This window comes from Pinus tabuliformis, chromosome 2_2, assembly GCF_031772625.1.
Source record: "Pinus tabuliformis cultivar Carrire ecotype Pingquan chromosome 2_2, CPIR1, whole genome shotgun sequence".
NCBI lineage: Eukaryota > Viridiplantae > Streptophyta > Pinopsida > Pinales > Pinaceae > Pinus > Pinus tabuliformis.
The window spans coordinates 575,282,245-575,310,132 of NC_142300.1; the positions used below are offsets into that span (position 1 = coordinate 575,282,245).

General features: G+C 36.2%; 1 protein-coding gene across 1 annotated transcript; it reads right to left on the minus strand.

The window, feature by feature from the left end:
* Positions 1-7,198: 7,198 nt before the first annotated feature.
* Positions 7,199-7,951, minus strand: LOC149193971 (pentatricopeptide repeat-containing protein At2g03380, mitochondrial-like). The gene is made up of 3 exons (XM_089407495.1): positions 7,805-7,951; positions 7,633-7,718; positions 7,199-7,391 (listed from the first exon to the last, which is right to left on the minus strand). The coding sequence occupies exons 1-3, from the start codon at positions 7,949-7,951 to the stop codon at positions 7,199-7,201; spliced, it is 426 nt and encodes a 141-aa protein (XP_089263621.1).
* Between the last annotated feature and the right edge of the window lie 19,937 nt (positions 7,952-27,888).

Here is a 27,888-nt window from a genome sequence, read left to right on the forward strand (position 1 = left end):
TATCACTTGACCTCCATTTAAAAAGTAACCGCCTTTGACCATCGTTGATGAACACTGCAAGATCAACAATATTGACATCTCATCTCGTCAAGGCTTCTGCGATAAGAGCCGTAATTCATGAACCATCCTATAGACCAACCACCCTTTGTTGAATATTTCGCTTTTGGCTATCTGTCAGTTGCTAGTTACTAGGATGAAGATATAGATACTGAATGTGTTCAAAAGTTGATCAAACAACTTGCCCTTACTAACACACAAGAATTGATGCTTCAGACATAAACACTTTGAGTTTAAGAACCACCAACCGTTTTTATAACCAAAATTAAAAAAAAAAAAAAAAAAACTACTTCAACTCACACCATAACTTAATTTCACACTCCATAAAAAATTTCACCGCTGACAAACTTAAGCAAAAATATTTAATTATCTTTAACAAAAATATTTAATTCCTTTTCATAAAGATTTACCCCCCACCCCACCCAAAAAAAAAAAAAACCTTATATCTCATTTAATTATACTCACTTTACTTATATCTCCTTTAAGCTTTACTCTTCATAATAAAATAAATGATGAATAAAATAGTTAACTATTTCATTCACCCTCACGCCCACTACATTGAATCTTTTACGCGGAGACACAATTTTCAAGGCAACCCTGTATTTGGTGAAATGAATCAAACTGCGAACAATGCATGCACAACCCTCATCTTTTAAAAATTTCTGCAAATCATAACGGCAGTTTGGAGATAAACAGTTAAAGGCCTTTTTAAAACGAACAAAAGAACCACTCTGAAAAAACCACGTGTGCGATATTTTACAACTCAGATCTGGATCAGGCCTCAGATCTCAGCCTTCGTATGCACCAGATTCTTTGTCGCACGCAGATTTTTCTGGGCCGAGGATAGGAAAAATAACGTTGTAAACAGATTCACCAAAAGGAAACAAACATATCTGCAAATCAACTAGACACGCACAACACTATAGCATACAGAACACAAGAAATTCCCATTAAATTAGTCTAATTTCACATACTATCCAAATCTATTTACAAAGCAATAAAACTCAGAGCTCTCTTACAACTTCCTGGCTTTCCTTCGAGGGAGTCGGGCTAAATTTTAGACGTTTTGATATCATGTTAGAAAATAGAGAGATCAAAGAGAGCGATTAAACACACAATATCAAACACACTGTAATATTTTTGAGTCGAGAGGTTCATTTTATAGCCCAGAATGATGTGTAGCATTGTCTCTCCGTCATCAAAATTGAATTGAAAATTTTTTCATGTCTGCCAAAATAAAAATGATGAAAAATCTAAAGAAAAAATAAAATAATTATACAAAACATTTAAATAATGTAGGCTCATAAAAAAAATTACACAATCCTTCTGACCTCATGTTAAATCCGTATTTAAAATAAGTCAACGTATTTAAGATGGATCTATGCCGGTTACTGATCACAATAGTTACACATATATAGGACATAAATATCTGACTTCCATACTTCTAGATCATGACTACAACTCATACACTAGAAAACACAACTTCTAAATTGATTCTTGGAACTCTCAATAACAATCTTTCATAGCACATGGAAACCTTACTTCCAATGCCTTTACCTTTTTATTAGCCGAGTAAATTATATATATAATTTATCAAATTAATGTCTATTTATGTGCAGAAGTATTTCAAACTAAACAGAATTGCTCACCAAAGAATAAAACGATGAATTAATTTTTACGTCGTAAGGCGTTCCCCTCTGAAATCAACTCCCCTCTTGTCCATCTATCATAACCATGCCCCGTTAGATTATAGGTTAGACGATTGAAAGGCGTTTAGCCGTTGGATCCTGCAAAGGTGGTTTGGAAAGGAGTTTTAAACCCTAACCATCACTCCCGAACGATTTCGACTTCGCGTCTTCCATCGCAGGCAACCGAGGCTCATAGGGGATCTTCCATTTCTCCCGAATGGTTTCAACTTCGCGTCATCGGGAACAGTTTCGATTTCGCCTCGTCGATTGCAAGCAGCAGCGGGCGAGGTAAACCCTTTTGGTATACATTCCATTTTGTGGGTATAAATCCTGTACACAATGGAAATTCGACTTCGCGTCTTCCATCGCAGGCAACCAAGGCTCACAGGGGATCTTCCATTTCTCCCGAATGGTTTCAACTTCGCGTCATCGGGAACAGTTTCGATTTCGCCTCGTCGATTGCAAGCAGCAACGGGCGAGGTAAACCCTTTTGGTATCCATTCCATTTTGTGGGTATAAATCCTGTACACAATGGAAATTATGCTGGTGAGGAAATGTTGTCCCATTTGTTTTGCAATCACTGGTCTTCAGAGGAATTTTAAAGATTGCAGGAACAGTAATCACAAAAATATTTCCCAGGTTCCTGTATGTGATCAGAAATTTACAATATTATTAGCAAGTTGGTTCTATCTGTTACTAAGAATGTAATGCAAGGCTAGGAGATTTTGAGCTTGCTCGGCTTATAGAGCACAATAAGAGCTGTGATCCAACTTTAACAATAGGAACAATGGGGTACCTTGCTCCTGAGTATTTATTCACGGGAAAGGCCTCAGATAAAACGAATGTCTTCAGCTTTGGGGCAGTCGTTTTGAAAGTTTCTTACAGAAGAAGAGCTATTGAGGTGGATACGCGGCTTGGACAGAGCAATTTGGTTGATTGGGTTTGGGGTTTGCATAGAGATGGGAAGCTTCTTGAGGCCTCAGACTTAAGATTGAGAGGAAACTTTGATGAGAACGAAATGAGAAGAATGTTATTGGACCAACAATGATGTAGGTATTGCATATTTTGAGCGGAGAAGCTCCAGTTCCTCATGTTCCTCAGGGCAAGCCTAACAAGTCATTTCATTCTAACCTTCTTCTGAGTCTTCAAGAGGTTGTCTCTGATTGTGATCAGAGCCAGGTTTCCAGTTTGTCCATGAGCATCAAGGACTATACTTGAATGTGATTGATAATCTTTTAGAGTTCAGTCAATTCATTTTGATGAGAAGGAAATGAGAAGAATGCCGCTAGTTGGACTTCTCTGTTCACATCCCGATCCTAGAGCTAGATCGACAATGATGCAGGTACTGCATATTTTGAGTGGAGAATCTCCATTTCCTCATGTTCCTCAGCACAAGCCTAGCATGTCATTTCATTCTAACCATATTCTGAGTTTACGAGTTTTGTCTATTTCTTGAATGACTTGAGCTCTACGCTATAGCATGTTGATCCGCTTTTGGTCTAATCACTGATCCCAGGTTGAAGTAAGGTTGCATTGTTTGTTAGTATGATTCATTTTTCTACATTGTTCTGTTGCTTCGTGGATTATACATGCCCATAACAGGAAATGCATAATGCAACTTCCTCATGAAAAAATATAAAAAAATTTAGCTGAGAATCTTTTGAAAGAGGTAAATTTCTTTAATTGTATATTGTGGATGCCAATTTGGGTTGATCCTAGGCTAGTGGTTGAGCTTGAGCATGAACCTGCAGCAATCACTGAATGCAATGCATCACCCTTTTCTTCTCCACTTGTAAGTTGAAACAGTTTTCTTCAACTCCGTAGAACCCATTGCTGACTACAATTTGCTTTAAAAACAAAGGTAGCGACTAGCCTCTTGTGGTTTTCTCTTGTTTAGAAATTCAATAGTCGCAGAAAATACATACACATAAACAAAATGGTAATTCAAAAAGGAGACATGGATAAGTATCAATAACAAAATTACGTTATCCATAGCTTAGAGCCCACACTTAAAATGAAAATTTAAACATCTGTAAGGTTAAACCTGCTTCAAAGTTCATGCCATGAAGTGACGACCCTAGAAGGCTCTAAAGTTCTTTCTTGACCTTTTTCAGGTTTTTCCCTTTCTTGCGTTACTTTTAGGAAAGAATTTGGTCCATACCGGTTGAGCTGGTCCAAAGGTTCAGGTCCAGCCAGACTTGAGCCAAGTCCAACAAAACCTCGTAATTATGAACCACAGTGGGTGGCCATTGCAAACCTCACAAGGCATGCTCAGAACGCCGGTGCCTAATATTCACAGAGTTATTTTTGAGCCCTGATCTTTGCAGCACAAAATCAAAATCAAAAGCTCAAAAAGTATGGGTTTCTCAATTGTAATGCAACCCTAGCCTAGCCATTGTAGAGGAACCAGATTTGTAAAGGGTTAGTGTTTTATAGTCTGTCATAGGGTTTCAGACACGGTTTCCCAGGTGCCAATATCAGCCCCAGGTATGTTTTAACTTTGTACAGGTCCCAGATTTTGTGCAAATTTACTATGCGTAGTTAGGCATTTGAAGTGAAATAGGCGATCTCTTCTGACCTCATATGGCTTAGAAAAGCCTAAAATTAGTCAATAATAATTGTCCAATTGTCTAAGCAAAACTGCATATAAACTGTAGCCAAGAATTATATTGACCTTATTAATAAAAGTCATAAAATAAGGGTTAAATACTCACAACGGTCATAGTGGTAAATCTAGACAATACTTGTCTAAGATTCTATCAGAGTCTGATTAACAATCAGCTTCTCATCTGCCATGAAGCTATGAGAAGGGCGATCAAGCTTCCTTGTTTTGTATTTCATTTCAATCCATTTGTCTTTAGCATAAGCGATGGTGTATCCACTCTCTGTGGGTATTGTTGAAAGCAGATCAAAGTGTCACAACTAGCAAATGTCGCTAACAAAATTCTTTGTCAGTACCTGACTAGCGATGAGCTTCGCATTTATAATGAAGCTATGAGAAGGATGATCAACTTCCATGATTTGTACGTTCTTTCAATCTATCTACTCTTTGACATCAATAGTGATGTTTCCTCACTCCAACTGGATATGTTGTAAATGGTTGCAGCAATAAGTCAGTAACATGCAGATACATGAAGCATACAGGTTGTTGGGAGCTCAACTATAATAGAAAGAACCATTCAATAATGAAGGTAATACCATAACAATAGGATTAAATAATTATTTTTCTGCAGATCTCTGGCTGGTGACTGCTTTGCACCTAACAGAGACAATACTCTAATTACGGCAAGTTCTATTTAGTTGTCTACAAGTGTTGATTGCCACCATAGACACCAGCATTGCAAATTCAGTACATTACAACCAAATCTTTCTCAAATATGTCTGTAGTCAAAAGAATATTTGTGACACTATTTCAGCCTTCATGCAATTTTCTAAGAGGCTTAAAGGATTCTACCAAGATTGTCGGTGTTTACTGATCCGTATCAAGTCTTTTGCTATAGCCATAACTCCACTTCAAACTTTTGTTGTAGCCATAACTCTCTTTGAAGTTATATGACAGGCCCAAAGCCCCTGTATTTGCTGGAACAAGTTGCCTCATCTAATACTCACATTTAAAACTAGAAGAGAACCATAAATTGTAAGCTGTAAATGCAGCAGAGACACACAAGGCACAAATTTTGAAGACCTTCTAAGTTCCTTCGATCCTCAAAGTTATATGCCAATTTACTGGATCTGGTCGTCACCATCCAGATCCCTAGCTCCAAGATAACTACTTAATTTTGCAAGCAAGTCCACTATTTTATTGTATGTCCTGGACCACATTAGATTACAAAGCATTCAATTTTTTTTAATGAAACCCAAGGCTCCATTTTGCAAATCCGTATCTTTTGGTCCCATATGTTCCAAGTGATATAATCATATATCAAGGCTCGTGACTACCTAATTCCAAAGCTATTCTGATGTCTACAATCGTTGTCAATAATTTAGCAACACCTGGTTTTAATTCTAGAGAAATATCGTTCCTCCAACTGCTGTGGTTTCTTTTAGCTGCTTCATCACAAAATTTAAAAATCCGTTTACTTGTTTTTGAATTTCTAATATAGTAGATGCCTTGATTCTCTACTTTTATTGACACGTTTGCTCCAGTTGCAGCATTTTTATCACAATCTACCCCTCATATTGAATCCAGATCCTGTACTTAGTCACATCCAGCATTTTGGTCGATATGGGATTTGAAAAGAAGATGGCAATGATTGAAATCTATTTATGAGATCTTGGAAGAAAATCCTACTCCTTGCAAGTTGAATTCTCCAAATTATATATTTGCACAGAATATCATCAGGTGATTAATGTTCGACTCCAGGCCAAAAACATTTACTAACCCCACCAGAAGTAGGCATTAGCAGATGCCAGAAACAAATAACAATAAATAGTCCCGGCAACTAAAAGCAGGGCTATCAATGAACATGACTTAAAATGATTATCTGGACTTATGTTTATGTTTCATTTTCCTTCAAGTTAGGAATAATTCCACTATGACCATCCATCTTTGTAAGAATAGAAACTGTGAGCATTCTAGAAATTAATTTCTTGTGCAGTGATCTTAGATAAAGTTGGTGGTATAAGTGCAGTCACGACACAAGAAGATTCTTAAAGATCCACACAGAGCTTCCCTATCATGTGGTTGACAAGCCCGAAGGCCAAGGCCAACTTCTTCCTCTAGTTCCACAAATTGTTTTCCCTTTGCTCCTCCTCCAAATCATTTAGCACAACATAACCTACAGCCTTCATCTGCCCAGACAATTTATCTAACATTGCATATATTTCCTGTACTTCTAGTGTGATTTGTCTCCAACATGAAAAGTATGAACTGGTTTACTGATCTCAATCCAACTGCATCCAGGATCCCTTTTAATCTTCTTGTTTTCAATGACTTTCCACACCTTTCCAAGGTGATCCCATCCGCCAGCTGTACCATAGATGTATGACAGGAGTACATAAGGTATGTCGTCATTAGAGTTCAGATTAAAACGACGCTCTGCCACATGGTCATGTAGCTCTGTATTGTTTTGGCTTTTACACACACCAAGCAAACACCTAAACACAGAAGCATTAGGTTTTATTGGTATTTTATTGATGAACTCGTGTGCCTACTTCAGGCACCTAGCATGCCCAAGAAGGTTAAAGATGCAGCAATAATGGCACCTCATGCAATCAAAGTATTGCAGACCATCATCCACTAGACCTGAATCACAGAAACGTGACATCAATGGCCTCGTTGCCACAACCGTTCATGGAATATCCAGAACACCAAATCTCGTTGACGCATTTTGTCAAACATATGGCGAGCAGTCTCTATACTTCACGTTGGCATACATGTCCACAACTGCACATCCCACAAAAACATTATACTGAAATCCACCTCTAACTACTTCTGCATGGAACTCCCCACCCTATCCCAGAGCTGCTAGGAATGCACACGCCAGGAAAACACTGAACAAAGTTTCGTGCACTAGACTTACAGTCGCCAATTTCATCTGTTGAAAGAACTTTAGAGCTTTCTCACGATGCCCATTCTGTGCATATCCATCAATCTTCTTATTCGGCGGAACCAAATTTCGTTCAGCATTTTCAAGAGTTCCACGGCTTCTTCAACAAGCCCATTTTGCAGATTTCCTGCAAGCATGCAATTCCAGAAAACCCAGTTTCACTTGGGTATCATGCGAAACAACCTCGGGGGTTCGTCAAAACATCTATTATGGGCATATCCTGCCATCATCTTATTCCACGACAACACATCTCATTCAGGCATTTTCTCAGACACCTTCAGTGCCTCAGTGACAAACCCGATGTGTAAATAATCTCCAATTAATGTATCCCAAGAGACCGCATCTCATTGAGGCCTTTTATCAGAAAGATCGCATGCAAACTCTCTATTTCCACATTTTGCATAAACGTCAACAAGGGAATCCCCTGCACAGACATCTGACATGAACCCACAACTAATTACATCTCAATGTATCTCCTTGCTTAGTTCAAGAGCACTCAAAGATGCACACCGAGAGAGCACTTGCAAAGGTACATTTATTGGGTTCAAATCCTACCCCTTGCATGTGGTACAACAGTGCCAATGCTTCCTCGGCATTCCCATGTCTGGCGTCAGCTATAATTGCCACTGTCCAGGAGGCACAATCGCGCTCCGGCATCTGACTGAAAACTCTGCCAAGTCGCCAGGCTCTCTAATTTCACATACATGTTAACAAGCGCGTTCTCTAAGAATTTGTCTGGAAAATTCCCCATTTCAATCATGTGCGTATGAACTGATTTACGTTCTGGCGTTTCTTTTTTTTTTGGTTGCAACCCATACATTCAAGAAAGAAGCATATGTAGAAGAGTCCAGAAGAATCCGTGTTGTTGGTTAGTAACATCTAAAAACCTAAGCGCTTCTTTTCAATCAACCCAACATACAGAGTGTTTTGGGGTGCTGCGAAGAATGACGTTAGCAGTAATTGCGCTAGGTTTTAATGACACCATTTGTAATAATTTTTGTAGGCTGAAGTTGAAGCCTGGGGAGCTAATGGACGCCATTCCTTTTTGTCACTGTTGTGTTGTTGATATGCAATCTTTTAATATATACCAACACACGGAAACAACTGGTCCCCTCTTGTCCATCTGTCATAACCATGCCCCGTTAGATTATATGTTAGACGATTGGAAGATGTTTAGCCTTTGGATCCTGCAAAGGTAGTTTGGAAAGGAGTTGTTAAACCCTAACCATCACTCTCGAACGATTTCAACTTCGCGTCTTCGATCGCAGGCAACCGAGGCTCACAGGGGATCTTCCATTTCTCCCGAATAATTTCAACTTCGCGTCATCAGGAACAGTTTCGATTTCGCCTCGTTGATTGCAAGCAGCAGGGGGCGAGGTAAACCCTTTCCACAACAAAGAGCTCAGCAATTCTACCAAAGGATTCAACACGGCTAGAGTTGCAGGTCATTGTGCATTTGGGACAATTTATAAAGGGATTCTGCCTAATGATGGAGCTTTGGTGGCAGTGAAGAGATCTACCTACAACAATAAAGGGAAATATGAATTTCTTGCAGAGCTCTCAGTTATAGGATGCCTTAGTCATCGGAACCTATTCCATCTGCAAGGATGGTGTCATGAGAAAGGAGAGATTATTTTGGTCTATGATTACATGTCGAATAGTAGTTTGGATAAGATCATTTTTCAAGAAGGTGGAGGACCGGTGCTGTCACGGGAAAATAGATGCAAGATAGTGATGGGGTTGCATCTGCATTGACATATTTACATGGCATATGGGAGAAACAGGTGGTTCACAGAGATGTTAAGTCTAGTAATATAATGTTAGATGGAACTTTCAATGCTAGGATATTTTGGGCTTGCTCAGCTTATAGAGAACAATAAGAGCCCTGATGCAACTTTAACAGTAGGAACAATGGGGTACCTTGCTCCTAAGTATTTATTCTCAGGAAAGGACTTAGACAAAACATACGTCTTCAGCTTTAGGGCAGTTGTTTTGGAAGTTTCTTGTGGAAGAAGAGCTATTGAGGCAGACACGCAACCTGGACAGAGTAATTTGGTTGATTGGGTTTGGGGTTTGCATAGAGATGGGAAGCTTCTTGAGGCCTCAGACTTAAGATTGAAAGGAAATTTTGATGAGAACAAAATGAGAAGAATGTTGTTTGTTGGAATTCTATGTTCACATCCGGTTCCTGGAGCTAGATCGACAATGATGCATGTATTGTAGATTTTGATTGGAGAAGCTCTAGTTCCTCATGTTCCTCGACGCAAGCCTAGCATGCCATTTCATTCTAACCTTCTTCTGAGTCTTCAGGAGTTTGTCTTTGATTGTGATCAGAGCTAGGTTTCCAATTCCTCTACGAGCATCAAGGACTATTATTGAATGTGATTAATAATCTTTCAGAGTTTAGTTAGTTCATTTTCCATTCCCCTAATTTGCCATCTCTTCTTGCTTTCTTTGGAATACAAAAGTGCATGTATTACAAGAAACTGGGTCACCAATTGCATTAAGAAGCTAGTTTCTCAAAGCTTGATGATATTACTGCATGGATATTCAATACAGTCTCACCTGTTGAGTTATTAAGGGCAGCTAATTCCACCTTCATTTGATGATTCCAAAGAGAGATGTAAAGTCTCCATAATCAATGACTCTCAAATATGTGTGTTATGCAAATTTTTTTAACAGATCCGTTTCCCATTTTGACAAATAAAATTTGATTTTATGTATGAAAAAAATGGTTGAATTTCTGAAAAAAGGTTTGTAATGACATTCAGTTGCATTTCTAACAGGACAACATAACAAAAATAAAAACAAAACCTATCTGCATGCATGCATATTTTGAGTATGTACCACACCAACAGCAGTGGACGCCTTTAACTTCTTAGGAATTAGCTACGCAATTTCATGCACAAATTATTGAACTTAGAATTTTATTGGAGGATTTGAATGCCACCTACAAGCAAAGCACATTAGATTTTAATACGTCTGATCCTGAAAATATTATTCACATGTGCTTCGGAAGATGATGTCAAAAACTACAGAGACTTTGCCTACTGGATTGTGCTTCTTCCCATTACAACTTGAGTGAAACTGAAAATTATTCATAGCTAAGACCATATTTGCATTTTTTTCGCAACAAATTATTACTTGAAAAATTTCCATGATGCGCAAAATTTCTGAGGTCTGTGAAAGGATTGTTCTGGCTTGGAGGAAAAGGATTCGACTGGAACAAAATATTCTTCCTATAAGTAAAATTTGTTCAGGATTAACTGCCCTTCCAATTTCACGTGTAAATAATGGTATACATTCCATTTTGTGGGTATAAATCCTGTACACAATGGAAATTATGCTGGTGAGGAAATGTTGTCCCATTTGTTTTGCGATCACTGGTCTTCAGAGGAATTTTAAAGATTGCAGGAACAGTAATCACAAAAATATTTCCCAGGTTCCTGTATGTGATCAGAAATTTACAATATTATTGGCAAGTTGGTTCTATCTGTTACTAAGAATGTAATGCAAGGCTAGGAGATTTTGGGCTTGCTCGGCTTATAGAGCACAATAAGAGCTGTGATCCAACTTTAACAATAGGAACAATGGGGTACCTTGCTCCTGAGTATTTATTCACGGGAAAGGCCTCAGACAAAACGAATGTCTTCAACTTTGGGGCAGTCGTTTTGGAAGTTTCTTACAGAAGAAGAGTTATTGAGGTGGATATGCGACCTGGACAGAGCAATTTGGTTGATTGGGTTTGGGGTTTGCATAGAGATGGGAAGCTTCTTGAGGCCTCAGACTTAAGATTGAGAGGAAACTTTGATGAGAACGAAATGAGAAGAATGTTATTAGACCGACAATGATGTAGGTGTTGCAAATTTTGAGTGGAGAAGCTCCAGTTCCTCATGTTCCTCGGGGCAAGCCTAACAAGTCATTTCATTCTAACCTTCTTCTGAGTCTTCAAGAGGTTGTCTCTGATTGTGATCAGAGCCAGGTTTCCAGTTTGTCCATGAGCATCAAGGACTATACTTGAATGTGATTGATAATCTTTTAGAGTTCAATCAATTCATTTTGATGAGAACGAAATGAGAAGAATGTCGTTGGTTGGACTTCTCTGTTCACATCCCAATCCTAGAGCTAGATCGACAATGATGCAGGTACTACATATTTTGAGTGGAGAATCTCCATTTCCTCATGTTCCTCAGCACAAGCCTAGCATGTCATTTCATTCTAACCATATTCTGAGTTTACGAGTTCTGTCTATTTCTTGAATGACTTGAGCTCTACGCTATGGCATGTCGATCCGCTTCTGGTCTAATCACTGATCCCAGGTTAAAGTAAGGTTGCATTGTTTATTAGTATGGTTCATTTTTCTACATTGTTCTGTTGCTTCGTGGAATCTACATGCCCATAACAGGGAATGCATAATGCAACTTCCTCATGAAAAAATATAAAAAAAAATTAGCTGAGAATCTTTTGAAAGAGGTAAATTTCTTTAATTGTATATTGTGGATGCCAATTTGGTTTTTGCAATGTTCCAGGCAGTTCAAAATGGCCATTCATAAGAGGGTTTCTTTCAATGCCAAGAGATTAGGATTCTTATAGCATACCATTTTTGAAAATTGGTAGAGGTTGGTAAGCTTGAGTCTCAATTTATTTCAACCATTATTTTATTTTTTTGTTGGAGGTTTGACACAAAAGATTAATATTTGAAATAGGTTATCTATTTTACAATTGATGAATGTGATAAAGGTTGGCTTGAACCTTGAACCTTTAAACTGTATTTCCTTTATCTTGGTTTCTATGGGAGATCATGTGCAGAGGAGATTCAAGGAAGGACCATCAGTGGAAGAGGTATGCTACCCAATGTAGATGCTTATGATTAATTTGTTGTAGATAGATGTTTATTTTCATTGATTAGTTTACAGTTATTTCCTTTGATTAGTAACATTATTCCCCCCGAGGGAATAAATTGGCCCAATTGGCCAAAAGAGAGGCATTGATATATCCAGAGATATATTTTCTGACCATTTAACATGTACACAATTACATGCTATATCCTCTTCGATCTAGGATATTTTGGCAGGTCCAACAATGTTCAATATGTTTTAGTTCCATCAAATTTTCCTGTTCTATGCACAATGCTTCATGTTTCCCTTGATTGCAATTTTAGTCTCCTTCGCTAGCAGTTCATTTTTGTTGAAGTTCCTCCAACACTTAAATTTTCATTTATATTATATGCTTCAAAAGTGCTCTAGTCTTGTCCTTTATCTATTATCAGATTACGATTAGATAGGTCACATTACCTTTTATCTTCTACAATGTTGGGCTTGTACAACACCTATGTTTTCTTTGTAAGGAGACACCACCCAATTGGTATTGAAAAATTCTGACCTTTTGCATTATTGGTTGATGCATCGTAAGCCTAAGGCTATAGTAGTATGTGCTTCTTCTTCCTATGTAATGTTGCATCTTCTTTGTCATTACACTAAGATAAGTGAGGGGTGTTCTACAGCCCTGTATGAGGGAGATGTGTAATATCAAAATCAATGATCTAACTGCTAGCATAGACAGAGTTATTAAACTGTCAATATTTATTGTATGTTTCATGTTATTAATTGCAGTATTTTGTTAGTTGATTACAATTTTTTATTTTTGTGTTATAAATTGCATTATTTCGTCAGTTGACATTACACTAATTACGAATTTTAATTTTTGTGTAGTTCAGTTGTTATTAGTTGTGAGTTCATGGAGAAAGTAACATTGAAGGAGGAGAATTGATTAATGCTAAGGTTATTTATCTTTTATGGATGGGCTTAAATGAAGCAAATTAAATCAGGTGCAAAGTAATGATGGTTTATCTTTTGGGATTTGTTTTATCTCAAAGGCCAAATCTAGCCCATGAAAAGGAAGGATATTCTCCAAAAGAGTGAATTTGTCATTGAAGGATTTCATTTTCCATTCAAAAGAAGTGATCTAGTTGTTGGCATAGACAGTTTTATTAAAATATCCATATCTTTTGCAGGGATTGGATTCATTACAAGTTTGCAAGTCCCATTGGAGAGATTGGCTCTGATTTTGCTTTTACAGGCCCGCTTCTGTGAATGTTAGAGAGGCAGCAGGTTCTTGCCGGCAATCAACAGCTTCAGCAAGCCAACCACCCACTTTTCACCTCAGGTTTGACTATTTCTTCCTACCCAAGGTCTTGTGTGTGTTGATATATAAAAAGAAACAATCAGGATGCCTTAAGATTTATTTTTCATGTTAATGTGGATCAGTAATTCATTACTAGATAGAATGTACTTCTCATCTGCTCTGGATCTTGACCTGAACGTTCTTGCAATTCATTGAGTGTAGTGAGCAAGCCCTTATTGTCTATGAGGGATGTGTGCACCTTTGTTTCTGGGCATGAGCCAGCTGTCATGATTGTGGTTGGTCCATGCCCAGGATGTCTTAAGATTTGTTTTTCATGTTAATGTGGATCAATAATTATTTATCAGATAGATTTTATTTCTCATCTGCTACGCATTTTGACAATAATGCGCTTGCAATTATTGAGTGTAGTGGGCAGGGAGCCTGGCAAGCCCTCATTGCCTATGAGGCCTATGTGCGTCTTTGTCTCCGGGCATGGGCCAGTGGTCGCATGGAAGCTCCTAAATTCCTTCATAGTGAGTGCATTGTTTTGCGTAATGCCTTTGGGTAGGTTATTAACAAAATTGTCTTTGTTGATTTCTTTTAATTGTCGTGTAGCTCGGAAAATGCAAATTCTTTCACAATGAAGGTAATACTCTGCATATTATTAAGTAATTGTGTAAATTGAAATATCAGCAACTTGTATAGACTACAGCAAACACTGTTGCAACCAGAGGAAGAACAGTTGATAAATGATTCTGCAGATGCTGCCATGGCAGGAACTACTCCTAAGCCAAAGAAAACTATTGGAAAAATTAAGGTTCAAGGTATAGTAGCATCTGGTTCTTTTCATGTTTATTTTGTATTGACTTGATATGGATGCATCAATAATAAGTACAATTGATTTGTTTTTATTCCTTATTTTCTAAATGGCACATATCTCGTTCTTCTTGAAAGGTAGTGAAAAGGAAACAAATAGATGTAGAGAATAGAGATCTGTTGTGCTGTTATAATTTCCATCAAAATTTTTCCATTAGGTAGGTTTGGGAGTCTATGGTTGTTTGATTGCACTTGAAATAAAGCAAGTGAATGTAAAACACGTCATGATTCAGAAAGTTTAAACTGAGCTTTCAATACATTGTTTTTGATGCAGTGCGTAAAGTCAAGATCATGCCAGATATGCCATCCAGATGCAGTTTTCAGTCTTGTAGGTCAACCTTTCTAAATATGGAGTCCCTACGCTCCCGATCTTCTAATTTACAGTCCACAGTTTTAGCTGGATGGGAAGCAGTGAGAAAAATTCGTGTTAGACCCCATCCTCCTCTGCGTGCCACATATTCTCAGCGTGGTCTTGCTTATGTGAAAGCTATTGCAGAATACATACGAGAGGTGTCTACCCTTATAAAAGTAGGGGTGACATCACTTCACAACAGCACATCAAATGAAATGACACAAGGTGTGACTTATCTTCTATAACGTTGTAGAGGTTTTAGACCATCTTTGTCCATGTCTGGCTATTAAGAAAAAATATTTAGTCACATAGCACAATTTGAACCTCTCTGTTACAGGGATGTAGGTTATTAACAAAATTGTGTTTGTTAATTTCTTTTAATTGTCATGTAGTTCGGAAAATCCAAATTCTTTCACAATGAAGGTAATACTCTGCATATTATTAAGTAATTGTGTAAATTGAAATGCGTGCAACTTGTATAGACTATAGCAAATACTGTTGCAACCAGAGGAAGAACTGTTGAGAAATGATTCTTCAGATGCTGCCCTGGAAGGAACTGCTCCTAAGCCAAAGAAAACTATTGGAAAAAATAAGGTTCAAGGTATAGTAGCATCTGATTCTTTTCATGGTTCTTTTGTATTATAAAAATGTTTATAATGTACAAACACATATCAAAAACATAAAAAACAATGAGAATTTTGGTTATGGAAATTGCTTTCCAGGATTGCTTCAGATTGGCATGTTCCAAACTTCTCAATTTTTCCAAGGCCAGTACAACAAATCCTTCCACTTTATACCAAGCAAGGACTTCAACAAAAACTTTCCAAACCCTAAATAAGGCATTCACAATCACTATGAACATTAACTAGCAAGGCATAGCAAAGCATCCCAATGAAGTGTCTCCCCAAAAAACAACAATCTGTCATCACATCAATTGTCCAACCCACAATTCATCTGTCACAAGTAATCTTCTCAAAAAGGAGACTGAATCAAGGTTCCAGTAGTCTGTTCCAAGGAACTATGGTAGGACTATTCTTCGTACTATAAAAAAACTGAACTCACACTAGGTAACAAATCTGCTCCTGACTTGGCAGAGGCTCTGTTCCAAGCTCTGTACAAGCTTATCTAGAGAAAAAGAGTTCAGAGGTCAGAGGTATATTTATGTGATATATGAGCTTCCTAAAAAACTACTTCTCTGAAGAATGTGAGCTACAGGAAAACCATAATTTCAGTGAAAAATGTGAGCTACAAGAAAACCATAATTTCAGTGAAAAATGTGAGCTACAAGGTATAGTAGCATCTGGTTCTTTTCATGGTTATTTTGTATTGACTTGATATGGATGCATCAATAATAAGTACAGTTGATTTGTTTTTATTCCTTATTTTCTAAATGGCACATATCTCATTCTTCTTGAAAGGTAGTGAAAAGGAAACAAATAGATGTAGAGAATAGAGATCTGTTGTGCTGTTATAATTTCCATCATAATTTTTCCATTAGGTTGGTTTGGGAGTCTATGGTTGTTTGATTGCACTTGAAATAAAGTGAGTGAATGTAAAACACCTCATGATTCAGAAAGTTTAAACTGAGCTTTCAATACATTGTTTTTGATGCAGTGCGTAAAGTCAAGATCATGCCAGATATGCCATCCAGATGCAGTTTTCAGTCTTGTAGGTCATCCTTTCTAAATATGGAGTCCCTACGCTCCTGATCTTCAAATTTACAGTCCACAGTTTTCGCTCGATGGGAAGCAATGAGAAAAATTCATGTTAGACCCCATCCTCCTCTGCGTGCCACATATTCTCAGCGTGGTCTTGCTTATGTGCAAGCTAGTGCAGAATACATACGAGAGGTGTCTACCCTTATAAAAGCAGGGGCGACATCACTTCGCAACAGCACATCAAATGAAATGACACAAGGTGTGACTTATCTTCTATAACTTTGTAGAGGTTTTAGACCATCTTTGTCCATGTCTGTCTATTAAGAAAAACTATTCAGTCACATAGCACAATTTGAACCTCTCTGTTACAGGGATGTAGGTTATTAACAAAATTGTGTTTGTTGATTTCTTTTAATTGTCATGTAGTTCGGAAAATGCAAATTCTTTCACAATGAAGGTAATACTCTGCATATTATTAAGTAATTGTGTAAATTGAAATGTGTGCAACTTGTATAGACTACAGCAAATACTGTTGCAACCAGAGGAAGAACTGTTGAGAAATGATTCTGCAGATGCTGCCCGGGAAGGAACTGCTCCTAAGCCAAAGAAAACTATTGGAAAAATTAAGGTTCAAGGTATAGTAGAATCTGATTCTTTTCATGGTTATTTTGTATTATAAAAATGTTTATAATGTACAAACACATATCAAAAACTTAAAAAACAATGAGAATTTTGGTTCTTGAAATTGCTTTCCAGGATTGCTTCAGATTGGCATGTTCCAAACTTCTCAATTTTGCCACGGCTGGTACAACAAATCCTTCCACTTTATACCAAGCAAGGACTTCAACAAAAACTTTCCAAACCCTAAATAAGGCATTCACAATCACTATAAACATTAACTAACAAGGCATAACAAAGCATCCCAATGAAGTGTCTCCCCAAAAAGCAATCTGTCATCACATCAATTGTCCAACCCACAATTCATCTGTCACAAGTAATCTGCTCAAAAAGGAGACTGAATCAAGGTTTTTGTAGTTTGTTCCAAGGAACTATGGTAGGACTATTCTTCGTACTATAAAAAAACTGAACTCACACTAGGTAACAAATCTGCTCCTGACTTGGTAGAGGCTCTGTTCCAAGCTCTGTACAAGCTTATCTAGAGAAAAAGAGTTCAGAGGTCAGAGGTATGTTTATGTGATATATGAGCTTCCTAAAAGACTACTTCTCTGAAGAATGTGAGCTACAGGAAAACCATAATTTCAGTGGAAAATGTGAGCTATAAAACCATAATTTCAGTGAAAAATGTGAGCTACAAGTTATAGTAGCATCTGATTCTTTTCATGGTTATTTTGTATTGACTTAATATGGATGCATCAATAATAAGTACAGTTGATTTGTTTTTATTCCTTATTTTCTAAATGGCACATATCTCGTTCTTCTTGAAAGGTAGTGAAAAAGAAACAAATAGATGTAGAGAATAGAGACCTATTGTGCTGTTATAATTTCTATCAAAAATTTTCCATTAGGTAGGTTTGGGAGTCTATGGTTGTTTGATTGCAATAAAGCAAGTGAATGTAAAACACCTCATGATTCAGAAAGTTTACACTGAGCTTTCAATACCTTGTTTTTGATGCAGTGCGTTAAGTCAAGATCATGCCTTGAAAATAAAAGATGAGTTTAGGTTGAATTTAAAAATAAACGATTCCATAACAAATGGATCGTATATCATTATAATATAAAAACAAGTTATTACTTTAAGACGTGAAAACAATAAATGAATGCCTAAAATGATATGATATGATGCATAACCTCATAACAATCATGACCATGATGTAAGATATACTAACTAGTGTCAACATTAATGCCACTGGTGATGTTCACTACACTAACCTGCCATATATTTCTGGTGCATGTAAATTCATCCGTCACAGGAAACAACCAAATAAAGAGCAACCTTAACAATACTATATACTACAATAAAAGACCTTACATTATTTATGACAAACCATTGCATCAGAATTTACGGTGAGATCATGATAATAAGAAACCTATATAGTCTGTATTTCAAAAAGAGTTTCCAAACAATCTTCTATTGTCAGTGTACTCAAAATACACGAAATGTAACTCAATTTTCATCTCAAACAAAAGTAACACATTTTTCCTCAAAATAAAACAACAGTTTTTTTCCTTTAAAAAATAAAGTATTCGTAACAAATGAACCGTGTATAGCATTGAAATAAAAAAAGGTTATTTGCGCATCCAATAAATGATTGCTCATGATGCTAAGATATGATGCATAGCAACATAACAATCATGACCATGATCTAAGATAGACTAAGTAATGTCAACATTACTGCAACTCAAGACATTCACTTCACTAACCTGTCATAAATAATGACTTTTAGTGTATATAACTTCATCCATTGCCGGAAACAACCAAATAAAGAGTAGCCTTAACGATCAACCAAATAAAGAGCGGCCTTAACAATAGTATATGAAACAAAAAATACTATATGATACAAAAAAGTGCATTATTTATGACAAATCATTGCATTATAAATTACTATAAAAAAGCAACATTTATATTCATAAGACAGTGAAAACATACATAAATAGAACAATGTTCAAGCAGTATATTGCCAAAGTCATAAGGCAGCTTCAGGCTATGTAATAGCATGTGCACAATGTGAAAACAGAAATTTGGACAAAACAAAATTGTGGAGCAGGTTCATTCTATTATGGAATAACATCACCATCTGCGAAGGAAAAACAAGTTCCATTCCACAGAGGATACTGATTAATGTCTAGTGGTCAGCCAGCCCAAAATCAACAACAGGAAAATAAGACAAAAAGCAAAAAATCAGAAACTGCCAAAACAAAACTATATCACAGGAAGAAGAAGGTCCCCCATGATATAGATATTGTTTTCCCAGAAGATTTCCATGTACCATTTACCTATATCTTTGAACAAGCCTTTTTTTGAAAGGTTGTCAGCTAGCGGATTTTGTGATCTTTCCTATGTGTTGGATAGAGAAGCCATTTTGAAGTTGCTAGTAAAACTCGATTCTCTTTAGCCATTCAGTTAAAAAAGGATTGTTTATGGAAGCTTTATTTACATTGCTATGCATTTAAACTTAAATTTCCACCCCTGACCTACCAGGTACTGTCAACAGTTCATGTTTTAGCTTTTTCATCTCATGCCTTAAATTGGATTAAGCTTTAAAATTTTATTAAAATTAAAATGTTATTTTAATTAATATTTTTAAATATAAATTTCTCATTTATTTAAAAAATAAAATATTTGCATTCTTCAATTTATGCCTTACGGAGTTTCCTTTGCAACATCTGATGCAAATGCTAGTCAATAATCATTAATCATTCGAAATCACATTTCTAGGCAAATTTCATGATCATCAAAATTTTACTTGAATTTTAACATAGAAAAAAAAGACCGTGTAAAACCGACTTCCATTTTCACTGGCTATAAACCATAGTTCAATCAAACAAATAACATTTAAATAATCCTGACAGTTACGTGCAATGCTCATTTCTTTCGAACCGAAAACGGCATACCAGCGCAGCCACCAACAATCCATATCTCAACTACAAAAATTAATTTTCTTCTATCCATCTGAAAGAATATATAACAAAAATCAGATTTAATTTAAAAAAAAACAGAACCAGGACAAAATAGGAGCTATATCCAAATTACCGTAATAAAGAATATATATAAATTATAGAACAGTAATTAAGGAATAGTTATTAAATAGCATGAAAATTATACCCAAATTACAGTGTTTAAAAATATGTAAATCATGAACCAGTAATTGAGGAATGGTAATTAAATAACAAGAAAATTATAATAAATTATACCTAATTTAGAGTAATTAAAGAAAATCTAAAATGTGTGCAAACAAAAGGCCCAACATGCTTATGCTTTCGTGTGCGTTGTTAGGCTGGATGTGTTTCCCATCATCAAGATATCTCCATGTCAAGTGTTACATGCATTCGGCATGCCATGGGATTTTAATATACATTGGAACTGCAATACTACTCTACAGGACAGGCTGCGGATTAAAGGTCAATTTGTGTAGCATAGGCTGCAATTGCATAGAAATGGATTGATTCATTAATGAGTTTATTATCTTTTCTTTCTCTTTGCTTCATAATTGTCAGGGTCATTAATGAGTGGATTATCATTGTCATTGTCACAGCTACTTTCTATTGTTTTAATTTTTAAAATAATCCCGGAAAACTTAATGGAAGAATGATAAACAAAGCCGGAAACGGAATCTATATAGAGATATGTGGGAGCTTAAAAAGCCAATTTAAGTTACAACGGTTGAAATCAACGTCCAAATTCTTCTCTATCCGGCCACATCCCATCCACCCACTCTTTCTATTTTTATCGATAATGTAAGGCCTCCCACTTTCTATTTTCTCTATCCGGCCAGATCACATCCTCCAACTTTCTATTTTAACTTAACTTTATTTTTGTTATTACTTCTATGAACATTATCTTTATTTTTGTTATTACTTCTATGAACATTATAGGTTAGGTTTTGGAATTTTTTGTGATTTTGTTGGGTTAAATTTTGATTTTTGTTGTTTAAAATCAGTTTTAATAATAACTAATCATAATGATTAGCTTTTTAGTTAAGAAATTGTAACTAATGAATTTTTAGTTTTAATTTTGTTTTTGTTATTAGTTATCTGAACAATATATGTTATGTATTGGAATTTTTGTAATTATTTTGGGCTAAATTTTGATTTTTGTTGTTGAAAATCAGTTTTAATAAAAATTAACCATAATGGCTAGTTTTTTAGTTAAGAAATTGTAACTAACAAACTTTTAATTTTAACTTTGTTTTTGTTATTAGTTCTCTGAGCATTCTATGTTATGTTTTGGAAATTTTTGTGACTTTTTTCGGCCAAATTTTAATTTTTGTTGTTTAAAATCAGTTTTTGACTCTATATATCGATTCGCACCATCAAAAACCTTTGGGATAAGCACTATCATTGTGAAGAGTTCATAACCTAAACTTGTGATTTCAACATATCTCTACTATATTTTGGATAAATTACACTGAAAATATAACAAAAAGACTAGGACTTATTTATTTGGCATAATTTAATACTTTAGATTTTTAGTAATTTTTTGGATGTTCTTTTTTCATTATGTGTAGGAATAATTAAACTAGCACAACCACATTAATAAATATGGTTGATAAACGTCTATAGGCATATATCACCTTTAATGTATTTTAATGTTAGTTAATATATCAACGTATTCAAATATACATTAATGTATAACAACCATATTTATAAATACACATCAATACACAATATTGTCCACTAATTGTATATGAACTTATACATTTACATGAACACCCATTTACAACAATCTTCATTTATATATATGTAATTGGCATTTTTGTGCATATCAGTATATTAAACCATATATTGTGCATATATTAAGTTGTAGAAATATGAACCCTTAGATTAATAAATTGAAGGCATTGATATTATCGCAGGGGCTTCACTCAATTAACCTCTAACATAGCACGTGTGTTCCTAGCATACTAAACAATACCCTTGATTTGACTACATATTGGAAAATACTTCTAAAAATCACTTTATTTAACCCCCTACCAATACTGACCCAATACACCTTCCAAATTTAAAAATCCCCTACTTTCACTAGATATTCTAGGTATTCATTTTTCATAAACATTTTTTATACCCCTTTATATTTATATCGCTTTATTTTCATTAACAATGGTAAGTAGATTATGTGCCTAGAAAGAATAACCTAGATACTAGGTAGCTGAAAACTTGAAATTTTTAATAAAGAAGAGGCAGATATAAGTTAGTTGATTTACAAATACATGTGTGGAAAATTTGAATGGAAAATACACAGTTTTGAACTCTCAATTGCATCTATCTTCTATTGAATACTGAAAAATATACACTACAATAGTTCAAAATAAAACCTCGATAACCAAAACAATGGTGCGCCTTTCATCATGTTTATAGAAAAGAAGAGGAGGGAAAGTACAATGAATATGGACACATGAAAAATCATATTTGGTTGTACTTTTTCAAATCATATCCCTAACGTGATCACCTAGTGCACCATAATTGCATGCTAAGAGTGCCAAGTAAGTGTGTCTCCATCAAAAAATGAATCGGAGCATGCAATCATGTGTCCCTTCCTTGAGATCTGTGTCCTCTACCTAATATGGGAATCTCTCATGCATAAATATTCTAATTGACTAAGGATCTGTAGTCTCTTAGTAAGAATATATCATGCATGATAAAAATAACAAAAGAAAAGCTCTAATAATAGAAAAGCTCTACCCAAAATTGAAATTGATAAATTTGAAACAACATCTAAACTAGAATTAATTGAAGTTGTGACATGCATTCCCTTAGCATGCATGCACTGTCTTCCAAACAATAGTCTATTTCACTATCTCCTATGGCATGCATGTTCCCTCTACCAATCAATAGTATATATCATTGTCTCCTTCACTTCCATTTAACCTATTCACCACTAACGTAAGGAAAGGGTGAAGGTGCCATATATGTTGTGTTCTCTACGGCCCCATCATTGAGAGGATCACTAGCCTAGCAACATGTAAAAAATATTAACGCACACATTAGACATAGATTATATAGGTATTAGTAATGTGATGCATGTATGTTCTAGAGCAAGGCTGCTTGGGATCAGGGGAAGAAGCAGGAAGCGAGAGTAGAAGTAGGAAGTGGGAGTGGGAGCAGGAGCGAGTAGTGACATTTTCAAAATCTCCAAGGTTGGGAGCGATTTTGGGAGTGAATTTTATATAATATATATTTTTATATATTTTGATGCATATATGTCAACAAAAGCATGTAGAATGATGAATTTGTGATAAAAACATAAAAGCATGGATTAAACCATATGAAATCATTCATCTAGTAGTTATAACCTTCATCAACCATAGGTCCACAAATTACAAGTTCTCATTTATATAGGATGTAATGGTGCACATAACCAAAATAACATCAAGTGAAATCCATCTCTTAACTGAAAATACATCAACAAATAGGCTTTGGATGGCCTCTAATATCCAAAAAAACCACGCTACAATAAATACCTACATATCATCAAAATCATTGTCTGTCTTGGGATGTTTGTCATTAATATCACCCTCTAAGCATTAACATAAGATAGAAAAAATGTAGCATGTTATGTCAAGATTTCACTTGAGTGAAAGGTACATTTTTAGAAGGGTCATGATAGAGGAGTTTGACAACCAATGTCACTATCATCAAGGCACATAGAGAACTTGGTTCTCTTCATTAAATATGAGTTTCACACCCTAATACATGACAAAATCCAATGGAAACATTGTGATCCCCCCAATCCTAAAATCCTAAAAAAACTAATGTTTGTTGGATTTTAAGTGAGATCTAAAATTCTATTTTTTCCATATGAAATCTGATGAGGTCAAAACCACTCTCAAACATCCTAAGCCATTTCATGGTAATATTAAAAGTTTAAGTAAAAGGATGAAAATGAAAGATAAAGGAAAATGTCAATTTTACTTTAAGAATTTAACGTTACCATGAATTGCATGTTAATACTAGGGCCATAGGTTTGAATATTAGGCTATTGTGGACCTAATATTACCATAGTTTTTTCTTTCTCCCTCCCACAATACTCTTGGACCTCTATTTCTCTAGCCCACTTATTTTTGGCCTCTGCGTGGCCAATATATTGTATAAACAATACCTTATAATACACGTATTTCTATACAACATATAAAAGCCCTTTAACCCCTATTATATGTGTTAAACACACATGGGAAACATAAAATAGGAAAGATGAAACATGCAAGTACAATTTTTTTTAACAAGAGATATACATTTATAGTACATTGTTGTCACCGTTGGGTTTCACATCCCAAGGTCTCTTGAACTACTTAGTCTATTCAGCTTCCACACTAACCCATTTAGGATTAGGTGTCCAACATTCCCCCCTTAATCCGAAGGGTTATGTATGAGTCCAAGAAGAGCGTTGTAATACAAAATGTGCAAAAAAATGCATGGCAGCACAAGGCTGAATGTGCTCTATGAAATGTTGGTATAAAGGGCAGTGGTTTAAGGATGACCACCAACACTGGAACGTTTAGTGTAGTTCCCGGAACTCTTCCAAAACTAGCAAGAAACTGAAGTCTTCTGCTAGAGGAAGTGCTCCTATTGTTTTAAAGAGGGAAATTTTCAACCAATAAAGGGAGGTCTCACCCGCATAAAAGGGAGAACTTCAACCTGAAAAGGGAAGTCTCAACCTGTGATGGTTTAAGGATAACCAAAAACTCTAGAATGCTTAATGCAATTCCTGGAACTCTTCCAAAACTGGCAAGAAGTTGGAGTCTTCTGCCAGAGGAAATGTTCTCAATTTCGTTCCTGGAATTCTTCCAAAACTGGCAAGAAGCCGAAGTCTTCTGCTAGAGGAAGTGTCCCAGATTGCCAACTGAAGGCATGTTCAGGGGCATCTTTGTCTCTGGCTACAACTCTGAAACTGGTGTGTCAGTTTGTGGCTCAGGCTCGCTTGATGTGACTTTGAAGCTTGTAGATGACCATCATTTCCCCCCTTGTCAGATACAAGGTGAGATGATGGAGAAAACTCAACTGCAAGGTTGTTCAATACTCTGGAACAAGTTTTGACATGTGTTTGGAATATCTTCTTGGCTATTGATGCCCATTACCAAGAAGCGATCCATCCAAGATGAATCTTTGTTCTTGCACGACGCTTGTTTATGAAGCATCTGTGTGAAGAATGACTGGTTTTATGACAATGCTTACATGGATGAAGATTAAAATAGTGATCTTTCAAATGGCCAACTCGGTCACAGTGTTGGCATTTCACGATCTGTTGTTGTTGTTGCTGTGGAAAAGAGGCAGAGTCTGGAATAGCTGGAGGTGAACAATCATGAGGAGCAGGTGAACTGTCATGAATGAATCCAGCACTCTAAAACTGAATGGGCTTTGAGTAGTCTGGAATATGAAAGGACAAGTCCTTGTCATATCCAAGACCAGTTCTGTGCTTGTTGTGGACAAGCTGTTCCCAAGGTCTGATGATAGGCTTGGGAAGTGAAAACTGAGTTTCTGCATCTGCATATACGACTGCTGCTTTATTTGAATGAACTGTAACATTATTGACTTGCTTCTGATGGGTTGTAGTCTCAATGTTCTGAACAGAAACATGTTTAGAATGATGACTCCTCTGTTTTAATTCTTCTTGCTGAAGCTGAGATTCAAGTTGTAAAAAGTCAATCTTTTCATGTACATATTGTAAACAACTATGAATATCGGTGAGAAAATCCTTGCTGATTTTTACTGTATTATCCATAATAGAGAGTATTAGATTGTCCACTAACTCTAATATTGCACTGATTGGAGCCATTTCTAACCTCAAAAAATAGTAAAACAATGAGGAAAAGATGGACACCAATTGCTCTTTTATATAAACTTATGGCAACAACTTCAAATCAATCAGCGTGCAATAGATTCAACATACAAAGAATGGTGATATCCAGAAAACAGACTCCTCATTCAAAAAATGAATTTTCTTCAATTCACTTGAGAATTTAACTTCCAACAAAGCTATAAGAAATTTAGGCCTCAAAAAAAAATATTTTCCTAGCTATGCACAGGACATAATCAATAATGGGAAAGAGAACCTTAATGCCTTTCTTTTTTTTGAAATAATAAAATTTACCATGCTCCACTCTTTAGCAGGATCCAACTACATTCACAAAATGCATCATCACTAGTTCCTGCCTCTCAAGTATTTTATTACAAGGTACAGCTGCTCAAGGACAGGCAATCTAGCTGAATGTTTTAATTACATAATTACAAGATTCCCAACTGTACAATTACCACCATAAATTTGAACTGAATGATGTTCTTACTTTCAAGTTCTGACAAAAATCACTCTCAAGAGATATCTATCCCTACACTACTCCCATTGCTCACAAACGAAATCCTGTGTACAAGAATACTCTCCAGCAAGTGTATGAAAGCCTCCTCATTGGCATGTGCAAAAATCGGTCGCATTTGGCGAGCTTCCCTCCTCTCAAACCTAGAAAAAATACAAGTTGGTGCACTTGCCAGAACAAGCACTGCACTCAACACTCTTAGCACTGTACGGAAACAAAAGTTTTGGAGCTGCCCCTCGAAAAGGGGGCAGAGGAATCAAGCACGAGATGACACAATGCAGTGCTTTTCTGGGCTTGAACAAAAAAATCCTTCCACTCTGACCGACGGATTTGCTCCAAATGAACCTTGCCTGAGTGCTATTGTTGGTCCTCCAGATACTTTATGCCTCTTAAATTAGCAAATTCACCAGGAAAAATGCAGAATAATGGCATTAGAGTAGGAATAGTGAACGGAGACCAAATCAACGCATTTGCTTTCAATTTTTCTACATTGCATTGAAAACATGATTTCAAACACACGTTGCAGCATCAGTTTAATACAACACCAACAATCAACAAAGGATGCAATCAATTTTTATAAACACAACAAATTATTCGTAGCTCCTTCTAGTTCAATGGCATTGGCTTAGAACTCCACGCAGTTAACACAAGATCCAAATTGAGCCTCTACAAGGTGATATACAACCTTCAAACAAAGATCAAACTCATTCCAACTTCACTGTAACTCGGCCCAAAAAATGTCCAGCACTAGTCCAGACTTGGCAGTGATAGGATACGACCCTCTTCCTCCTTGAAATCACATCATAACAGTGATAATCGACCAACTTTAATTCGGAAAAATCCTGTCATGTCTAATCTTCGTGGAATCATTCGTCTATCTTCAAGAATGCTCGACCTCCATGGAAGGCTCCATTCTTAAATGCATTCCATGTCTTCTTCCAGGCTCATTAAAATTGTGTTGTATATTAATGAACATATAAAGAGCACAAACTAGGAGATTATTCAACACACATACCAGAACTTGACTTCAAGGCTTCATTGCAATGCACTGCCTTCAAAAACTCAATGTACACAATGATGCTAGAGATTGTTCGAATGGCCATCAACGCAATTTAATACCATTCAAATGTATTTCAATACCAACTTGTATGTTGTTCAATACCAAAGCATAGTTCAACAACATTCAAATCTAGTAGATGCACATTCAAAGCACAGTTCAACATCATTCAAATCCAGTCGATGAGCATTCAAAGCACAGTTCAATACCATTCAAAACTTGGACGGGCACAGCGTTAATATCATATAAACGCACAATGTTCAAAACCCACAGCGTTCAAAATGCACAGGCATATAAACCCATTCAATAACGCACAGCCATATGGAATGAACTCCTTTTGTCGGCACCACGTTAATATTCAACAGGCATTCAACAGTTATGGACAGCGTTACCACTCAACTGCGTTAACCCATTCAATAAAACAAACTTTACCATGACACACATACCATTCAATAATACCATTACGCATACCATTATACAGCATTACGCATACCATTATACAACGTTACCATGTCATGTGAGATTCATGGAAACGGTCTGAA